We start from the raw sequence: 20,276 nt of genomic DNA on the forward strand, positions 1-20,276 counted from the left end.
AAATTTTTAAAAAGAAAATAAAGAAATAAAATTGAATACAAGAGACAATATTGTAGAAAAAATGTTAACTTTCTAAATAGAATTTCATAATAAATAATAATAAACACAAATAAGTAAGTAAATAAATAATATAACATAGAGTAATATAAATTAACTAAATCTAATGAAAAGTCAGGAGAGATTTAACAAATAGACATGACTTGTTAAAATTAAGATATAAAAGGGAGGAGAGTTTATTTTAGAGGGGAAAAAAGGAGGAGAAGAAGAGAGGAGTTAAAAGAGGAAAAATGGAAGAGGAAAGTAAAATGAACAAAATAAGGAAGCGACTTTCTGAAAAGGTATCAATGATGTTGAAAGGATGTGTACTTTTTGAAAGGGTCATAATTATGAACAGTAGCGACTCTTTAAAAATATTGTGATTATAAAGTATTGAGATTTTTCCAAAGGATTTTAGTTATAAAGGGTTGTGACTTTTCAGAAGGATTATAACTATGAAGTGTTGTGACTTTTGAAAGGAAATGTATTATGAAAGGGTGTGACTCTTGAAAAAGAAGAAGGTAAGAAAGGTATGTTTATGGATTATATTTGTTTAACCATGTTTATGAATCATACTTGTGGATAATATTGTGTTAGCTTATGGGGTTAACACCATGGATATTAATGAGACTCGAAGCATGAAGCATGTGAGATATTTAATATCTCCATTGTCCATCAGGGCCGAGAATTAATATTATTCGTAGCATGGAGTATGTGAGCTATTTAAGATCTCCATTGTCTGCCATGGCCAAGTGTCGATATCGCAACATGGAGCATGCGAGATATTTAAGATCTCCATAGTCTGCCATGGCCGATAATTGACCTACTAGAATATTCTAAAGTTGTCAACATATGCATATGTGACTAGCCTTGGATAGAGGATGTCCGTCTAAGAAGAATCTTAAGTGGTGCGCTTCTGGGAAGACAGTAAGGTAGCTATGAGCTACGAAGACCGACTTGGAGACGTCCTTAAGATTAAGATTAAATTAGAGAGTAGAGTAATGTAGTTTTATTATTATTGTGATTCTAACATCTATTTTGTAAGTATTACTTGTCCCTAACCAACCCTCTTAGTGGGAACATTATAGATCCAAATGCAAAAATGCGACTTCAAAATGTATAAAAGTGGATAAAAACCTCAATTTTCTGGGCATTTTAAGCAAAAACGTGATTCATAAAAGGCATGAAACAAAAATGCTTTGGCTTCTAAAGTTGAAAATGTGTAATGCAATGCAATGATGAATACTTAAAATGCCAAATCGATTCCTCTTTGGGCAAAAACGCGAGCCAAAAATGGTGTTTTTTGAAGATTTTTCCAAAAATGTGCCCTTGAATGGAGTTTGTAAAAATGTTTTTTAGCAAGATAAATCCATTTTTGATGTTAGAAAATCCACTGCCAAGAAAAAATGACCCTAATGGGAAAGATCTCATGCAAATCCACCAAGTAAATCTCTCACAATGAGCAAAATCGGGTTCTTGGAGAGCAAATGCATGTGTTCTTCCAAAATCGGACCTTTTGGGAGGTACATGTTTTAAAATATGCTTTTGATAAAAATCAGACTTTTTGGGGTTACATGCATATTTTAAAAACTCTCAACAAATAAAATCAGACCTTTTGGAGTGCTATACACATTTTAAAACATACATAAGGTCAAAATCAGACCTTTTGGGGTGCAATGCATATTTTAAGTTGTATCTCACTTTTTTGATGCAATGACACAAAAGCTCACCTTTTGATATAATGACACCAAAAAGCTCCATTTTTTATAGTCTTTTGATGTAATGACATCCAAAAGGTCCACTTATGTATTCAAGTTGAACTTTATATGCAGTGACATGTAAAATGTCCACTTTTCATAGATTTTACATGTAATTGCATATAAAAGGTCCACTTTTGATAACTTAAAGTCATTTAATCAATTTAATTTCATTAAAATGTTACTTAATGGGACATAAACAATATTTATATATCATATTTAAAAATACAACACATAAATATAACATTAAAATGAGCATTTGATTTTAAAATAAAAAAAATTAAATTGAAACTATGTAGTTTATATAGTGACTTTAAGAAAAAAATCAAAAAGTAACTCAACGTAAAATTATAACATAAGGTGCACTATAGTTACTTTAAGTGAAAATTTAAATGATAAAGTAACTTAAAAACATAACATAAAGTGAATTTAAGTTATATTTTTCAAAAAGTGAATGTCAAATTGAAAATATAACATGATATTTTTAATTCATGTTGTTGCATCGAAAAGGTCCACTTTTGAGGCACTAAAACGACCATATCTCTTGACTGACAACTTCGATTATGCTCTAGGTTAGACCAAATCGAAGAAAAAATCGAAAGCTATGACATAAGCAAAACCAAAGGACTAATAGCCAACAAATGCAAACTTAAAAACAAAGAAAAGGACAATGAGGGCCTCAAAAATCAAGCAAAGGCTCGACCGAAAGAAAAACAAAAAAGACTTAACAAAAGCCTTTAGTAAAACAATTTGATCTACGAATTGAAATTGATCGATCAATCAACATTAACTAATTGAATATCAAATTCTACTTAGAGATACGCAAAACTAGCTTGAAAATTTTTCGTGTTGTTACCTGCATTTTGTGCTGACAAAATACAAGACAACAACATCCACTGTCTGCTGGTACGAGGAGCTACGTCCTTACATGTGAGATGAAAGTTGAAGCTGTTCGAATACTCTCCTAAGAGAGAACTGAAATCTGAATAATAAATCCAAGCATATCAAATGAATTAGTGTCATCTCCTTTTATCTTCATAGCTGTGACTCTTCGACTCCCTTCCTGGCCTTTCATCTTATCTCTCTTTGTCCTTTTTGCCCACTTTGTAATATTAAATTGACCTTTTATATTTTAAGACCACGCTCTTGAAGTCAATTTTAATGTTATATATAATATGCCCTTAATATTTCTAATGTCCCAAAAAGGGGACATTATAGAAGATTTCCATGCAATTTTATTGTTTCTTGACTTGGTGAGATTCATGGTGGATTGATATCTATATTTTATGCATATCAATGTGTAGATAGGTGAATTAACTTTTCATTGCAATAAGTTTGAAGCCATTTGGTTCTCTAAACAAGGAGATCCAATCAATTTAATGAAAACTGGTTATTTGGGAACCAAAACCCTAGATCCTGAACAAAAACAAACTTTGCCTGAGATTTCTTCATTAGTTCTGGCAAAATCTTTGGAAAGTTTTCGGTTTAAGGATGTACTATAGTTTGCAAAATATTTGGGAATGATCCATGGAACCCACAAATTTTTTCAGAAGCCCTAGGCTTGGCATCCTTATGTAGCAAGCTTGTTTTTATGTAAATCAGTTTCTGGATTAGATTGTGTGGAGATTTTTACCATCAACGTTTCAAATCACACTACCTGATCCATCATCAAGATGAAAGAGCAAGAGATGTCAAACAAAGCTTGTTTTTCATGAGTCTTGAAATGTCCCCACTTCTAGTTTGAGGAGCAAACACTAGAACAACCTACAGTAGATTATTTTGATTACGTAAAAATAGGTTTTAAAGGACTGAAAACCTTTAACAAAGTATCAGAGAAACAATAACATAAAAGTTCAAAGAATAGAAGGCCTTAGAGCCAAAAGAAAGCTGACAGAAAAAGCCAAAAAACAAGAGGCCAAAGAACAACTATGCAGTAAAAGACAACAAAAGAAAAGCAAAAAGATAGCTTCCAGACAACTATAGAGTCTTCAACAGATTCGCAGCTTGGTCTACTAATATGTTCATATTTTCCACAGAAGCTTTCATGTCATCCAACTTTTTAGCTTCCATTCCTTCAGTCTTCTTGGAATTAGCCCTCGTGCACTTGCTCAGGCCTTGGTCCTTATTCACCGTAGGGGAGTCTTGGTTGTTCCATCTTGTTCAGCAAGGTATTGAAGTTGTCAACCACAATGTGCAAAATATTGCAGTTTTGATCTGCTAGTTTCTTGACTGTCTTCTCCATGTTACTCACTCTAGAATCTAGACCATGCATCCTTTTTTGAAGTTCTTTGCCAAACTGATCTAGGTTCCTATTCTTAGTTTCAATTGTTGGCACATGATTCATCAAGTTTTTTACCTCCTCCGCATTGCCAATAACCTCAGAGAGCCTATCAATGTGCTAACCCAGTGTTCTCTCCCCCCTTTCCGTCTTGTTGAGCTGATCAAAGTCCTATAATATATCCTGCATTTTCTGTTTTAGGGTACCAATATCCTTCATTATTGACCCTGGGTTACCCATGATTCCCTTTAGGAACCCTTGGTCATCCTCTTCCTTGTTAGGCTCAAAGTGGTCCTACTCCCCCTGTTTGTTTCTATCCAGGTCCACCTCCTTAATGTCAATGTCGTCACTCGCATCCTGAGCCAGCTCCTTTTTTCTTTTTCTTTCTACTCTTAATTAAGAGTTCATCATCAGAGGGGACAGAATCCCTTTCAGCATTCTTTCCCCTGTTTCCCGACACTTGCAGTAGATTGTTAGTACATGATAAAAATATATATAATTATGAAATTAAGATACTACATGTTAGTAATGATGAAATAATTAGCTATTAACTAAGTACTACCCTTTCTAACCCCTCCTAATCTTTAGGAAGAGTCTTTCTCTGGTTTACTCAACCCTATAGTGAGAATAAATCTTTGTTGGACAACCATCATATAAAGAATGCATCCCTAAGGCCTTTTGGATCTCTGTTAATGAGCATACTCATTAATAATCACTACTTGGTAGAGATCCCACCTCTAACCAAGTCTCTTGTCTCTAACATATGCATATGATTAACCACTACAATATATATTGTCTCTAAGAGATTCTCTACAAATCTCTCTCTAGGTTCCAATTTGGAATCCTGACATTCAATCAAGAATGTCCTCTAATCTTTGAGTTTTTTTAAAAGAAACTCGACATTCTAATGAATGCCCTCTACCAAATTCTTACTTGATCTCTTTGAAAACTATAAATTTCTCATCTCAATCCTTGATCTTGATAATTTTATCCACAAAATGATTCATATTTATTTATGAAATGAACACATCTCTAGTTCCCTTTAGTTTTTCATTTTATAATCCTTCATAGAATGTATATTACTTTAATTCCCAACATTCAATATATATTAGTTTAATTTCTTTACTTTCTCTACTTTGATGATTTTGTAGTTCAACTCTCTTAGGTATAATTCTTTTTTTAATCCTCCCATATTTTATTTATCATTAGTGTCCTTTTCAAAGAGTTGCAAACCTTCATAATCACAATCCTTTTGAAAAGTCACAACCTTTCATAATCAATATCCTTTGAAAAAGTCATAACAATTCATAATCAAAATCCTTTCAAAAGTCACAACACTTCATAATCACAATACTACCAAAAAGTTACAACACTTCATAATTACAATACTATCAAAAAGGCACAACCTTTCATAATCAAAATCCTTTTGAAAAGTCACAACTCTTCATATTTAAAATATTTTTAAAGAGTCACAACCATTCATAATTACAACCCTTTCAAAGAGTCGCATCCTTTCATCATTGAAAATATCTAAAAGATGTCACTCATTTTCTTCTCATTCCTCTTCTAAAAATCCTTCTTTAACTCTTTCCTTCTTCTCTTGCTCCTTACTCTTTAAAATGAATTCTCCTCCCTTTTATACCTTAATTTGAAAGTCACATCTTTTTATTACGTCTCTTGACATTTTATTAGATTTAGTTAATTTATATTATATTATTTATTTACTTATTTATTATTAAATTCTGTTTAGAAAGTTTACTTTCTACAATATTGTCTCTTGTATTTAACTATATTTCTTTATTTATTCATTGTAATTTTATTATTTTCTAATTATTTAAAATATCATACTAAATATTATTTCATTCATAATATAGATTAAATAATTATTATTTCTTGTTTTTATATTTTATTATTACTTATAATATAACTTTATTATCATTTTTACTTGATAACATTGTATCATGTAATTATTATTAAAATTCTATCTTAAAACAGTGATATGACAATTGTGGGCACAAAACAAATGTTGTTAGGGATTCTCACATGTGTGCAGACCTATTAGGATGAACCAAACCCTTAAAAGTATTGATTGGCGAAGCATTTTCCTAGACCCTAGCCAAAACTGGCTAATAGGCCTAGAACCAACATATTCAGGTTGACTGGGTCAAACTCAAATCCTAGATCCCAGTTTGAAGTATTTCGTATAAGTACCATAATGGTACTCAGGAGTTCCATTGATTGGAGGCTTGTTTGGGAACTTTTATAGAATTGAAGGCGAAAACCTCAATTAGAGGTCTAATTGGCATTAAGTCTCCTATTAGGCCTTATTGTGCATTTTGGGGTTTGAGACAATAAAATGGATCTAAGTGTGCAGTTTGATGAAATGAGATACTAGGGGTAGGAACGAGAACTACACAACCCAAAACATCAAGTATGGTGGAAAGGTCCTAAGGTACTAGAGTTTAGAGTTGTTCAGATTTTCCCAAGGGGAGATTCAATGTGAGAGGTTGTATCTCTAGAATAGGGAGATTGGATTTCTCAAGAGATTTCTCATAAGGAGGACTAAGACCAAGTCTTTGTTGAGTGGTAGCGTATGAAGAAGGCTAGGAGGGTGGACTATTGGAGGGTGTCAAGGAAAAGAAGACAAATAGTCTAAACCCTAAGGAAAACTTAGATCAACCCTAGGTTATCTGTATCATGCTGAGAGGATATTTTGGCTCTATTTTTAATGTTTGTCAGTTAATGGATCTCTCATCCAACTCAAAGAACCAATCAATGGCTATTATCTCATTCTCAGTTGATATGTACCTTGCACCTTGGACCTAGTTGGATTGTTTTCCTATGATGTTATGGTGCTTCACTTGCACTCATGGCCATGCATGAGTTCTCTACATGTCCACCCTCAACATCGCTTGCACTTTAGTTACCTTCCTCTTCATTCTTGGACTCCCTTCTCATTGGGCTCTTTGGGTCATTACCCCCAATCCTTAGTTCTTCCAATGTGGATAGTTGTTTGATTTAATGTACCTTACTCTCTAGAATCTCTACAAACTCAATCTCAAGGCTTTCTTCTTTGTCCTCTTTGTTCAATTTTAATTGTAAGGATGGGTTGCCTATTTGGTTGGAAAGACCTCTATATGCTTCAATAGAAAGTGATAGATGACTAGAAAATTCTACCAATTCACTCTTTTTCTACCCATCATCAATGGCATTCTTACTCTCCCCCCAACTATGACTACAACTAATGCTTTGACTTGTGCTTCTTGATGAACTTGGGTTTTCCGCTTCAATGATTGTTCTTAGTCATCCTTGTCCCCTCTTTGTTCTTTTAGCCGAATATATGTTACTAATCCTTGTATGAATTCTTGACTTCTTTATATGTATCTTCTATCTTTTTTCAGCTACATGGGCATTGATTTTTGAGGGTATGTCTCCTAGTAGTGTCATATTCTTCTTCCTTCCTCTGGTTTAGTTCTTTGTACCACTATAGTATTTGTTGCATACATTGCACTTGATCCCTCTCATGTTGGGTCTTGAATGTGGGCTGTAATGTCCCCAATTTTGTCGGTATCTGAGTTTTAGGGATTAGCCTATTATTGTGATCCTCGTATGCTAATTATTATGGATAGAGGGTCTTTTGTGGTAGAGGCTTGGGTCGGGAGGGTCTTATCTTCTCCACATTTCAGTAAGCTACAGGTTGGCCTTTGTTTGGCTCAGATCGGACATCGTTTGGGCTTAGTTTTGTGTACTTACTATTGGTGGTAAGTTGGTGTTGATTGAGATGGACCCTTTCTATTTTTGGAAAGTGCATTTGGTCACATGGAGAAATAATGGGTATGACTCCTACTTCAGACAACATATTTAAATGATTAGTATCTTGGGAGTTATTATATTTTTAGTAGCCAAATTATTAATAATTATTAAATGGCTTATTATAAAGTTATAATTTCACTTAAGTTGGGAGTTGAATTATCATTGGAAAGTGCCATTTATTAATTAGTTACACCAAGTCAAGTGAGAGAGTTTAGAGGAAGCTTCAAATTAATGTCGTGTGGTGAAGCTTCTTGAGTGAAGTTACATTTTGGCAACAAAAGGGAATTTGGAGGTTATAAATACAAGCCGATTTGTTGAAAAAAGGATGCTTGAATATTTTATATGCTTTTGTTTCCTTTGTGGCTTTTCTGAGTTCTTATATTCCGTGGCCCTTGTTGAAGTATAAGGGTTTTGAAGCTGGGTTGTGCCTTTAATCCGTAGCTGAGGTTATTGTGGATTAAAGTTTTGAAATTATTATTAATATCTCTTGCTGTATATCCTGTGGTTGGGAGATACTGAGTTTCCTTCTGAGTTTGTCTTACAATTTGCTGCTGAAGTATAGCAATTTGCCATTACTTCTCTACTATTTCAGACTGTGGCTGAGAAGTTTTGTGTTGAGGAGCTGATTGTTCATTGGAGAATTTGGAGTCCTTTCTTACTATTACTCACTGTAGCTGAGAAGAAGGGTTATTTTGAAGCGCATTGGTAATTCAATCCTTTGTTTTCCTATACAATTATCTAAGTTTTGGCATACCCAGATAAGGGAATTTATATCCCTATGGATTATTGTCACTGAATCTGTAATCAACCATATTGGCATTGAGGGTTTATGGCATTTGTATGCCCAGTTTTGGGTCTGTTGTAGCATGAGGTATTCTCTGCACTTTCTTTGCCAACTTGGACCTGATTTCTGGGGCAGCGTGGCTGATGATCGAATGTCTTTTACTGCACTTCGGGCCCTTTGTTTGACCGGAACGGAAACCTACGCAGCGCCAGCTGTTGCATGTGGTTCTTGGACTGAGTGTGAAGGCTGGATATTGCCAGCGTTCATACTGTTAGCAGCTGCAGTTGGAGTTTGTTATGAATTAAGGGCTGCGTTTGGGAATTGCAGCACTAATAACAGGTTGCTATCTATTTAATTTATGCACAATAAATTCCACTCGATTTGTAATCTGAGCATGGACTTCAAATTCTGATTGCTGTAATTTAGCAGCAAATTTTATTCACCATTTCAGTATTTAGTGAACAGGGCATTCTGATTAAATAACAATTCTGCTTATTTTGGATAATCTACAAAATCTTTCTTGGAATGTGATAATTGCCTTGATCTTTTGAACACTTAAGCGTGGCATTTCAGTAATTGGTAAATTTGCAATTAGTAAACATATGGGTTTTCATTTTACTTAGTATAGTTAAGGTGTGAACCAGCTGTGGGTCATTACAGGGCAACCTTTACAATCTCCAAAGAAGATGATCAACTTCAACTCGCTGTTAGACTATTTAAGATCACTCACTTGGGGACCTCTCACTAGATAGCCTCCCTTCAAATGTACGTATTTATGGATACCTTCCAAAAGTACACCAAGTCTTGTGTCAATTTGTCTTTTTTGTGTATTTCTCTTCCCCGGTTTCAATTACTTCTGGTTCTTCCCCGAGTGGGCCCATTACATCAACATACTGACTCTATATGAATTATATTTGTAGGATTCATATCGGTAATGATGCAAGATGTTTACTTGGGTATGGTTATGTTAATGCATAGGATAAACAATAATGTAATTTAAAGAATATAGAACATCAAGTACAAAACATAGAATATCAAGCACAATACAATTTGCAGAGAGATAGAGCCTTCATTCCATTCGATTGACTTACAATGTGCACATGACAAATCTGTGATGTCCCTTCCATTAACGATTCAGGAAGTCAGGAAACTTTCCCCAATTTCTTCTTGCTGAACATGCAAAATTGATAACCTTCTTTGATTTAACAATAGAAGTGTCGTGATGTAGTTCTATTATCACTTATAGTGATTGATTTTTCTGTTTGTAATACAATCTTTCAATTTATGTAATTGATCCCACTAATATGATGATATGTTATGTCTTGCTAATGGTACTGCTATATCAGATGTGATTGACTGATTCCTTTTATTTCATACATATTAAAAGACTCTATGTCATTGTTTTTCTTTCCTTTCTATCCCCAACTAGAGTAAGTTTCATCATACCTTTATATCACAAATGGTGAGGGGGTTGTACTCTTTGGATGCTGAAGAGTCAGATCCCTTCCCAATCGTTTTGCATCATAACCAAACAAGTTCTCTCAATTCATATAAATCTTTAACTATCTGATAATTAATCCACTCAGAATGTCAATGCCGACTTTTATGAATTCTCATACTTCATACTTAGCCAACACATATAATCTCTTCTAGTACTGGGTGCAGGATAAGTGTTGGTCTTTTTTATGTAATAATTTTTTGTGTTCCCTCAAATTGCCACCTAGGAATATGCTTGATTAATATTATTTTTACCTTGTTCTTGCTAGCAAAGAATTTTTCTATTGCACCAACAAATGGATCATGCTATGTTCCCTCCAATTATAATAATCAGAGTATACACATGGCATTAAGTATTGAACTTCCATACAAACAAGATATTGTTGATGAATGGATTGCAGATGGATCTAGTGTTTTATCCGGAATAATCCCTTAATGCTGTTCAATCTTCAGGAACCTGGTTATATGAAACTGAGTGTAGATTACCTTCATGAATACCTATACCTCAATGTTAATATTTTATTTTGTTGTTATTTGATTCTTATCTTGATCGAATGTATGAGCTATCGAATCTTGATCCAATGTTCTATTACGACCCTGTCATTTGGATGTTCATTTGTATGTAGAAGAAAGCAATTGGCTCTATTATTGATGGTTAATGTTTGAAATATTAATGACAATGTGTGTTGGGGTCTCTATGAGGCGTCACTGTGGTTTTTTGACTGCTTCATGCTGTATTCATGCTTGTATAATTCTTTTCCTTGACTCCCTATTGTGAATTGGGAGTCTTCATTCATGGTTGATATAGTCATTGTCCTCATGTGATTTATAAGGTATTGATAATTCATTTATTTTTTTTCATTATATTCTATTTCAATTCTTTAATTATTCTTTATTATTAAATAAATAATTTATTAAATAATTACTGTATTAATGACAGTTTATATTATATTATTATTTTATTTTTCTTTATTTTTAATATAAAACTTGAATTCTTTTTTAGGAGTGGGGCCATAACAAAATCATAGCTTGTCCCCAACACGTACAAAATGAGCACATATAGAGGACTCCCTGGTTAGTTAAGATTATCAACTGTCAGAAGCTATTAACAAACAAACCACTTGGCAGGGACTATTAACACACTTACAAAACATAGTTTACTTCCAAGTAACTGATTACTTTTAAAACCTTATCTACTCTTGACTAACAAATATTTATTCATTAGCATAGTTTGTACATTCAGCCAACTAAACATCCCAAATCCACAACAAGAATATTTGAGAATGGACAGAAAGAGTTGCTTAAGGCAGCTGGCGAAGATTTATGTGATCCACACCTGGTATAGGAAAAAGAATAATCAATCAATTGGCACACATTTTGAGTGGTAAAAGCAATAGAAAGCTTTGCTAAACATAAGGTGGCTATAGGTTAAGTGTTCAGTACCTATGAACTTCTTGAGATGATAGCTGAGTGCACATTCCGTATGCTTGAACCCATCCAAAACATCGCCTAGCCATTAAAAAGGTGGAAAAGATCAAGTGATCAGTACTCAGCTTTTGAATAGCAATTAGAACAAAAGTGGCACATAATTGTGATCTCTAAGCTATCGAAAAAAACTCTTTCAACTAGACCTTTTGGTGGAAATCCTACCTCTCTGCATTCAGTTTCCTGAAAGAAAATACTATTAAAACAATTTTTTTTAAGGCATGGGAGGACTTAACACTTATGTAGAGGCAGTTCATTAATCAACTTCATGAGTAATTCATTGATTTTGTGTACAAAAGAAATTAGGTGACCTGTAACATAACAGTTTGTTTTGGCTCAATTCATAAGTGCTCTGTATGATACTAATATGAAATTTGGTTTTTGTTTCATTGTGTTTTTCAATGATCTCAAAGTGTGGAGTATCTTTATCAAGTAGGATAAATTTATAAAAAATTACATGTACATTACATTGCCAATAAGAAAAAATAAAGATGTCTTTCTTGGTGTACATCCACATCTTTATGTGTATTTTTTATGTTTTGAGGTGTGTTATAGTTCTTTCTCTATAGCCTCTAAGTAATCTACTTCAGGCTGACACCAGAAACTTTTACTTTCCATATTCTATTCTTAAATGGACCTTAAACAAGCTCGCCTATACTGTGCTCTTTGGTCTCTTCACATTTGGAGAGAAGGAAAACCTTTCTTTTACCATGTCTTTTAATAAATGAACATTCAACTTTTATTGAAGTTGAAAGAGGCCTCTCTATTTTTTCTTCTTTAGGACCACTTAATATTCTAATGAGTCTACATATAGTTTGTTTTGTAGTCCACATTTCATTGCCCTTAAGCATTAGGATGTGTTGGAAATTTTGTGTTTTACCTATGTAAATATTGATATATGATCTTAAACATAAATCATTAAATGGATATTACCTTTAACTTGATTGTGTTCAACCAATTCTATAATGCCTTGGCATAAAGGCTATTTGTGAATTGACCTAGAAGTACATGAATTGTTTGTCATTATTGTATTAGGAATTTAGGAGAAGCCATAGTTGGTATGTTCTATTTTTGCCTCTACTTTTTGGTGAAGGCCTTAAATGAACTCTTCATGTTCAAATTTCAATTCTTTTGGGAAATAAATTTTTTCTATTATCTTTCTCTTCATCTTGATGATGGATCACTGTGTGTGATCCGAAACGTTGATGCTAAAAAATTCACATACAATCAAATTCCAGAAAAATTCTGATATTGCTAATGGATTGTGGAAATCAAATGACACTAATATTATATTTATAAATAAAATTTCACCACTTTTACCCTAGTAGTGGCTTGTTTGCTGCATTCATGCAATTGCACACATGGAAGCTAAAATTGTTAACTGTGCCAGTGAACCAATTATTGCAAATGTAAACTTAACTTTTCATTTCTTGGGATAGTAGAATGTTTTGTGACCATCTCTTTCTGTTTTCCAATGCAGCCACCAAAGTTCAGCTTCTATGATGCAGAAAAGCCTATTTATACAGCACCTCGGAGTATACCACCAACCAAAGTTGAGCAATCTAAGGTGCGATGTAGTTTGGAGACTGTAATTGAAGTTAGTGCAGGGTATCAATACATAATACATATAATTTAAGTGGTATAGGACCACAAATAGGAACAAAATGCACCCAAAACTCAATGATATACCCTTCTATTTTTCTTTCCTTTATTGAAGGCATTCCGTGCTGGGTGGAGTAACATCCATGACTTCATTAACTTATGCAGAAAAACACATTAAGAATGAAAGAAAAAAATGATTATTTTGTAATCTATTTTCAACAAGATGATTTATTATTATTTAAATACATTTTTCATATCCCCAGATTGCAAATGATCCTTTATTTTACTTTTGCAGATAGTGGATTCAATTGTTTCCCATGGTTGTTTCTTGAAAAGCTGTTCTATCGAACACTCAATCATTGGTCTCCGATCTCGCATAGAATCTGGTGTTTCCTTAAAGGTCTAGAGACAAGACCTTTCATTTTCATTTAAATTAAATTAGTGTTAATAAATTTCAGAGCCAAAGTATCAGTTTTTATGAGGGGGTTCTGATTTCCTTTTCTATCCCATTATTATGAAATTTTGAAAACAGCAGCTCAAAAATTATAATAACTATACTTTTAGCTTTGATAAAGCAATCAATGTTGGCTCATTTATATTCTGGAATATATTTCTTTTTTTCATTCTTGCAGGATACAGTAATGCTTGGTGCAGATTACTATGAAACAGATAATGAAAGAAGTTCACTTCTTGCAGAAGGCGGAGTTGCTATAGGAATTGGAGAAAACACCAGTATCAGGCAGGATGAGGATTGCATATTTTTATTCTCATATTCCTGTGCTTATGTGTTATGTCAAGAGATGGATGCTAAATTAGCTTTTTCCTCCTGTTTGGCAGGAACTGCATTATAGACAAAAATGCACGAATTGGGAAGAATGTCACCATCACTAATGCAGAGGTTTGAATGCGTCACTTGTAGAAGTTTACATTTTTTAACTTTCATATACAAACATAAAAATTTAAGCTTTGTCTTATAACAATCAGTACATTTCATTCAAACATGGATGTACAAATGTCAATGCTATATAAATGACATTAAAATATTTAAAAGAAAACCCAATGATATCAATATAAATCATAACTACATGATTTTTTCTGTGAAAATCAAGGTGTGTTTTAACTTCACAACCACCTATTCTTCCACAAGCATATGAAACATGTGAAACTACATTGTCACTTTATTTGACAATTTGCATAAGATCTATTATATCATTAGTTATGTTCAATTGAGGATCAAGGTGAAGTCATTCTTGCCAAGTGTGAATCCTAACAAATAAAATTTGGGCATTATGTACCCTTCCACTGAGTAGTTGGAAATGTCCCTTTTAGACTATCTAATTTTTGTAGGTTAACTTTGGGCTTCATGATGGATTAATTAATTAATCAAATTAAGTTATCCTATAAAGCAATAGTTTTAGGTGACATTATCTTAATTTATTAAAAAGGTGACTTAAGTGATTTAAAAGGATACATATTAAAAAAATCACTTTATAGAAGTGCTTTAATGTAATACCCCATACTAGGATATTGCCTCAAATCTGATACAATGCCAGAAATTCTAGTTCCCCTATGTTTGTGAACAATTATGCACTTTTGGAGTTTGCAACAATAACTAAAATGCATCTAGAATTCTCAAACTAAATGCACAAATTTAACTCTATTTAATTTCTTGCTAAATACAACTGATGGCATTTGCAATTAAAATTTAGTTGCAAATATACTCAATGCTGAAAGAAACATTTGAATTGCAAATTGAACCAAAATGATGCACCTTTGATGAAATGCTGCTAAGACAAATCGCAGCTCAAAGAGATGAAACACTGCCTTTGAGTATAGGTCGCAGACCCTGTATGTAAATTGCAGGCCACAAGACGTACACAGCACTGCAAATTATGTATGCCCAGCTCAATGTAAATAAACACAGCTCTAGTAGGAATGAATGTTGACCACACATGAACTCGCAACTCATAAAGGCAATTCGCTGCTCCTAGAGAATGCCACTCAAGTTAGCATTCAATCACTTTTTAGTAGGCAGTATTCACCATTATCCAGAATGGCTCAAAGTGCAAGCAAAGGCATGGCATCCAACCATGAAATTTCTTCAAAGCCCTCAAGACCAACTTCTCCACATAATGCAAACATGTTGTCTTGCATTTTGTCACCACAATATGTTGGTAACAACATGAAACTTTTTCAAGCTAGTTTCGCATTTCTCTAAGCTTAAGTTTGATATTCAATTGCTTAATGTTGATCGATCAATCTATTTCAATTCATATATCAAATCATTTTACTGAAGACCTTTGTCAAGTCTTTTTCGTTTTCTTTTTGTCGAGCTTTTGCTTGATTTTTGAAGCCTTCATTGTCTGTTCTTTTCTTTTGAGTTTGTGTTTGTTGGTTTTTTGTCTTAGGTTCTGCTTTTCATTTTTCCCTTCGATTCGATCTAACCTAGAGCTTAATCGGAGTTGTCAGTCAAGAGATATGCTCATTTTAGTGCCTAAAAAATGGACCTTTTTGGTGCAACAACATGAATTAAAAATATGATATTATATTTTTAATTTGACTTTAACTTTTCAGTAAATTTAATTTATGTTCACTTTTTGTTATGTTTTAAGTTGATTTAACTTTAAATTTTTAACTTAAAGTGAGTATAGTGCACTTTATGTTATAATTTTAAGTTGAGTTACTTTTTAATTTTTCACTTAAAGTAACTATATAACTAAATAGTTCCAGTTTAATTTTTCGTTTTTAAAATCAAATGCTTATTTAAATGTTACTTTTTAAATGATGTTTGTAGGTTATATTTTTAAATATGATAAATAAATATTGTTTATGGCCCATTTTGTAACATTTTTATAATTTTAAGTGAATTAAATGACTTAAAGTCTTCAAAAGTGGACATTTTATATGCAATTACATGTAGAATCCATCAAAAGTGGACATTTTATATGTCACTACATATAAAGTTCATTTTAGTGGACTTTTTTGACGTCATTACATCAAAATTCTATCATAAGTGGACCTTTTTAATGTTACTGCATCAAAAGTGGAGTTTTTTTGCTTTTCCATCTAAAAAGTGAGACACATTTTCAAATATGTACCCTCCCCCAAAAGGTCCAATTTTGCTTATGTGCATATTTTAAAACATGTAATAACACCCAAAAGGTGTGATTTTGATGAGATACATATTTTAAAACATGCAAGTGACCCAAAAAGGTTTGATTTTGATCAAAAACATGTTTTAATATGCAATGACACTCAAAAAGTCTGATTTTGAAGAACATGTTTTTGCTTTCCAAGAACCCGATTTTGATTGTAAGTAGAGATTTTCTCAATGGATTTGCATGAGATTTCTTCTATTGGAGGCATTTTTGATGGCAATGAGTTTTCTTGCATTTAAAATGGATTCAACAAGCTTTAAAATGTTTTTGGAAGCTCCCATCTAAGGCACGTTTTTGGATAAATCAGCAAATAAATCCATTTTTGCTTCATGTTTTGACTCCAAAGCAAATCGATTTGGCTTCTTTTTGGGATTGCATTACATATTGATGCATATTTAGGTGTTTAAACACCAAAATGTTTTGATCTTGCATCATGGAGAAACACATTTTTTGCTAAAAACGTCCCAAGTATGTTATCTTTCAAAAGTTGGAGCTTGGAGTGATTTTAGGGCATGTTTTGGTATTTTTTACCAACTTCTCCTTGATTGCTGCCTTCTCCCATTCGAATTTGTGAAAGTTTGAAAGATTCAAACATTTTAAAGAATTTTTCAAACATTGGAGCATCTTTTCCCTTCATTTTTGGCAAATGTAAGTGGAGTCTTTCTTGCTTTTCATTCATACTTATCTTGCTGATTTTATGCATGTAATTGCTTGATGATTGCCACCGGTTGAAATCTTTATCATGGAAAGTGCATTTTTTCTTTAAAAATAAAGAGATTGTTCATTTTTATGTTTTTGGTTCTTCCCCAAGTCCCAATTTCAAATTCGTGTGTTGAGTGCATTGCATCTTGACATGTTTGAGTCACTTTCCAAAGGTACATTTTTTCTTTTGTGTTTTGTGCTTGCTTGCTAGTTTTCTCCACTTGGAGAAATTGCAAGTTCTTTCCCAAGAGAAAGAACTTGTTCTTGCTTCACTTCATGTGAAAGCATCATCATGTTCCACATTCCGTTTCCATGTCACAACACCTCACCTCTCACTCAACGAATGTGATTACATGTTTTCCATCTCATTCGCACTTGCATGTAATCTCATTTTTTGCTTCTATTTTCACTCATCTCACTTTTCGCATCCATTTGCATGACACAGTTACATGAAATTTCTTACGTGTAATTGTATCCAAAAGGTTCTATTTTGATTAAAAGTAACTTTCTGAAAAGTCAGAAAGATGTCGTTTTCATCTCCCATGTACTTTGACTTCCCCTTTTTCACCAAAAGTGACTATAAAGTTCATTATCCCTCTTCCATTTTCCTTTTGCATTCCTCCATATGCGTTTGTACCTCCATGAGCAAATACATATTTCCACATGTTTCCATGCTTTTCATCTCATCCTCCATTCACACTTACATGTGAAGTGCATCCTCCACCCGCATTTGCATCTCATCTCACCTTTCATCTCCTGTTACATGTTGCACTTACATGTACTCATTTTTCATGCAATAATGCTTTCAAAACACTAAGTCATTTTTGGAATCAACAATTTTCATTTGCATGCATTCCCATCACACATTCTCATTTCATTCCATTTCTTTCCATCTTCCATATTTTCCACTTTCATAACACTTCATTCCACATTCCATTCATTTCATTTCCATCCATTGCATATGCATAAGATTTCTTTGAGATCATTTTGTTCGATCTACCAAGTCTCCAATTTGTTCCCAAATCTTTGTTGGTCACAAATCAATTTGTGTGGTGATTCCATTTGATGATGTATTTATGTTTTGGGATTTTTGTGTTGCAGTACAAGCATAAGAAATGTTCTCACCATCAAAATCCAAACGCAAATGAAATATCAATATAATAAAGAATTGGCTCATGCAGCTCTTTCATTAGTCATATCTATTATGGATAACGTATGGACATAAAGATTGGTCATGTGGACGTGGTTGATTTTCTACAGAGATTTGAAGTGCCGGCTAGTCAAGAAATAAAGCATATTAAGAGAAGCAATATTCACCTGGTGTCTACATTTCCTATGGCGGCCATCGAACTTGACTTCATTCTCGGATTTGCACATCGTTTTACTCCAAAGATGAAGACTATCAAAGATGCTGACGACAACGTTATCATTAGCCTTGATCCTGAGGTCATTGAACAAATCTTCAAGGTTCCACATAAAGCAAAATGTGTAGATTTGACCAAAGAATTATCTTTGGCACGTTGGAATGGGTAAAAGGGTATGTCAACCTTTATTGGTTAGACAATAAGAGAACCAACTTTTCCAGATGGTCGAAGACCATTCATCGGTCTAACTTCAAACAAGAATATAAGGATCTCATCATCCTTCTTAGGAAAATTTTAGCAAAATTTGTGGCCTTAAAAATTCTAGTGATTTCAAGCCATGGATGTATAAGTTCATGTTTCAAATTATGGAGAATAAAGAACACATCTTTTGGGGAGAGCTCATCAGCACTACACTTTGCTAGCAGATAGGCAACGTGGAAACTTCGGTACCCTTCTACATGAATTCTTACCTTGTTTACATTGCTACTGCCATGGGATCTTTCTCTAGTCTTTCAACCAAGGGAGATCGTCTTTAGGTTCCTGTTTGGGATTACTATGACCAAATCACTTTGGCAAATAGTAAATTCCATTACAGAAGAGTTCAAGATGCTTTCTTTGGGCATTTCCAGTGTTTGTTCAGTAAACATTTATCTGTCAAAAGAGTATTTGATGTAACATGGGAGAAGGTGAATTAGTACGGCTATATTTTCATTCAGTTTCCCACTTTCACGTACTTGAGAGTTAAATATTTCAAAGGTGAGTTGTATACCTTACCTAGGTATGCTACAAATCGAATCATCTTGATGGAGCTAGCCAGACAGCTCATGGACGTGCAGAGTGATCAGCATGCTATGCATAGGCCTGATTTCAGCATTACCTCAGCTAAACCTTTGGTTATTGGCAATTATTCAATCATTTTTGTGCCTAAAGAAAAGAACATGGAAGTAGAGTTGTAGTTGATCACTTTGAAGAAGTTCAAGGCCAAATTTGATTTTGACTACCGAGAGATGAACTCTCAAATGAAAAGAGCTTATACTCATGTTCATCACATCGAGGACATCTGGATTGATATAAGAACAGAGCTTGAAATAATAAATATCGACTACTGCAGATTAACCCTGCAGCGGATAATCAATCTTAACATGTTAGAGATCCCTTCAGATTTTCAAGTTGAAGATAATGGCTACATCCTTCATCTAGAATTTCATCAAGCCATTTTTTATAAGAAGTGTCATTTTCCTATCTAGTGGCAACAAAAGAAAGGTACATCTATCTTGGACAGGTTTCAATTCATTTTGGTAAACAATAAATGGTTGAAAAATAAAGGCCTTAAAAGAGTAAATCCTAAGATGGGCTTGGATTGTGGAAGTTTTGGTCCTCCTGGCAAGTGTTTAGCCCATGGCGAATAGGAAAGAAAAAAAAATAGAAACTTAATGCAAATCACTATTCATTATCAAAGTGTTTCCATATACAGCAATGATACTCAATACCATAACAATGACTTAGATGATGATGCCAAATACAAAAGTGTTTGCAACATTTATAATGTACGAAACGGTGTCATGAAATGACACAACCGTTGTCACACCAGTAACTGTCTAACTACCCTTTTTCCTGACAACATCATCCCTCCAAAAAAACGAAAAGTCATCTCCTGGCGACTTCCAAAAACTAACAAAATAGGAGACAACAACATACAATATAGAAATAATAAATACTAGGGAGGAGGTTGCATCCTTGAAGAGCTTTGCTGATGGCGCAACTCATACACTTGATCCATCCGGATGTGTAAATCCTTCT

The 20,276-nt window shown here is 33.5% G+C and overlaps 1 protein-coding gene across 3 annotated transcripts in view; it reads left to right on the plus strand.

The window, feature by feature from the left end:
* The window catches only part of LOC149534628 (glucose-1-phosphate adenylyltransferase large subunit 3, chloroplastic/amyloplastic-like), a 362,597-nt gene that overhangs the window by 317,060 nt on the left and 25,261 nt on the right, over positions 1-20,276 (plus strand). For all 3 annotated transcript variants that reach the window (XM_089803934.1, XM_089803935.1, XM_089803933.1), the window contains 4 exons: positions 13,131-13,217; positions 13,548-13,652; positions 13,885-13,991; positions 14,090-14,150. In XM_089803934.1, the coding sequence (XP_089660060.1) occupies positions 13,131-13,217; positions 13,548-13,652; positions 13,885-13,991; positions 14,090-14,150 (360 nt within the window). The remainder of the gene's footprint in view (positions 1-13,130; positions 13,218-13,547; positions 13,653-13,884; positions 13,992-14,089; positions 14,151-20,276) is intronic.

The sequence above is a fragment of the Cupressus sempervirens genome, chromosome 10, assembly GCF_028749045.1.
Source record: "Cupressus sempervirens isolate cs-2001-9-10 chromosome 10, ASM2874904v1, whole genome shotgun sequence".
NCBI classification, from domain to species: Eukaryota; Viridiplantae; Streptophyta; class Pinopsida; order Cupressales; family Cupressaceae; genus Cupressus; species Cupressus sempervirens.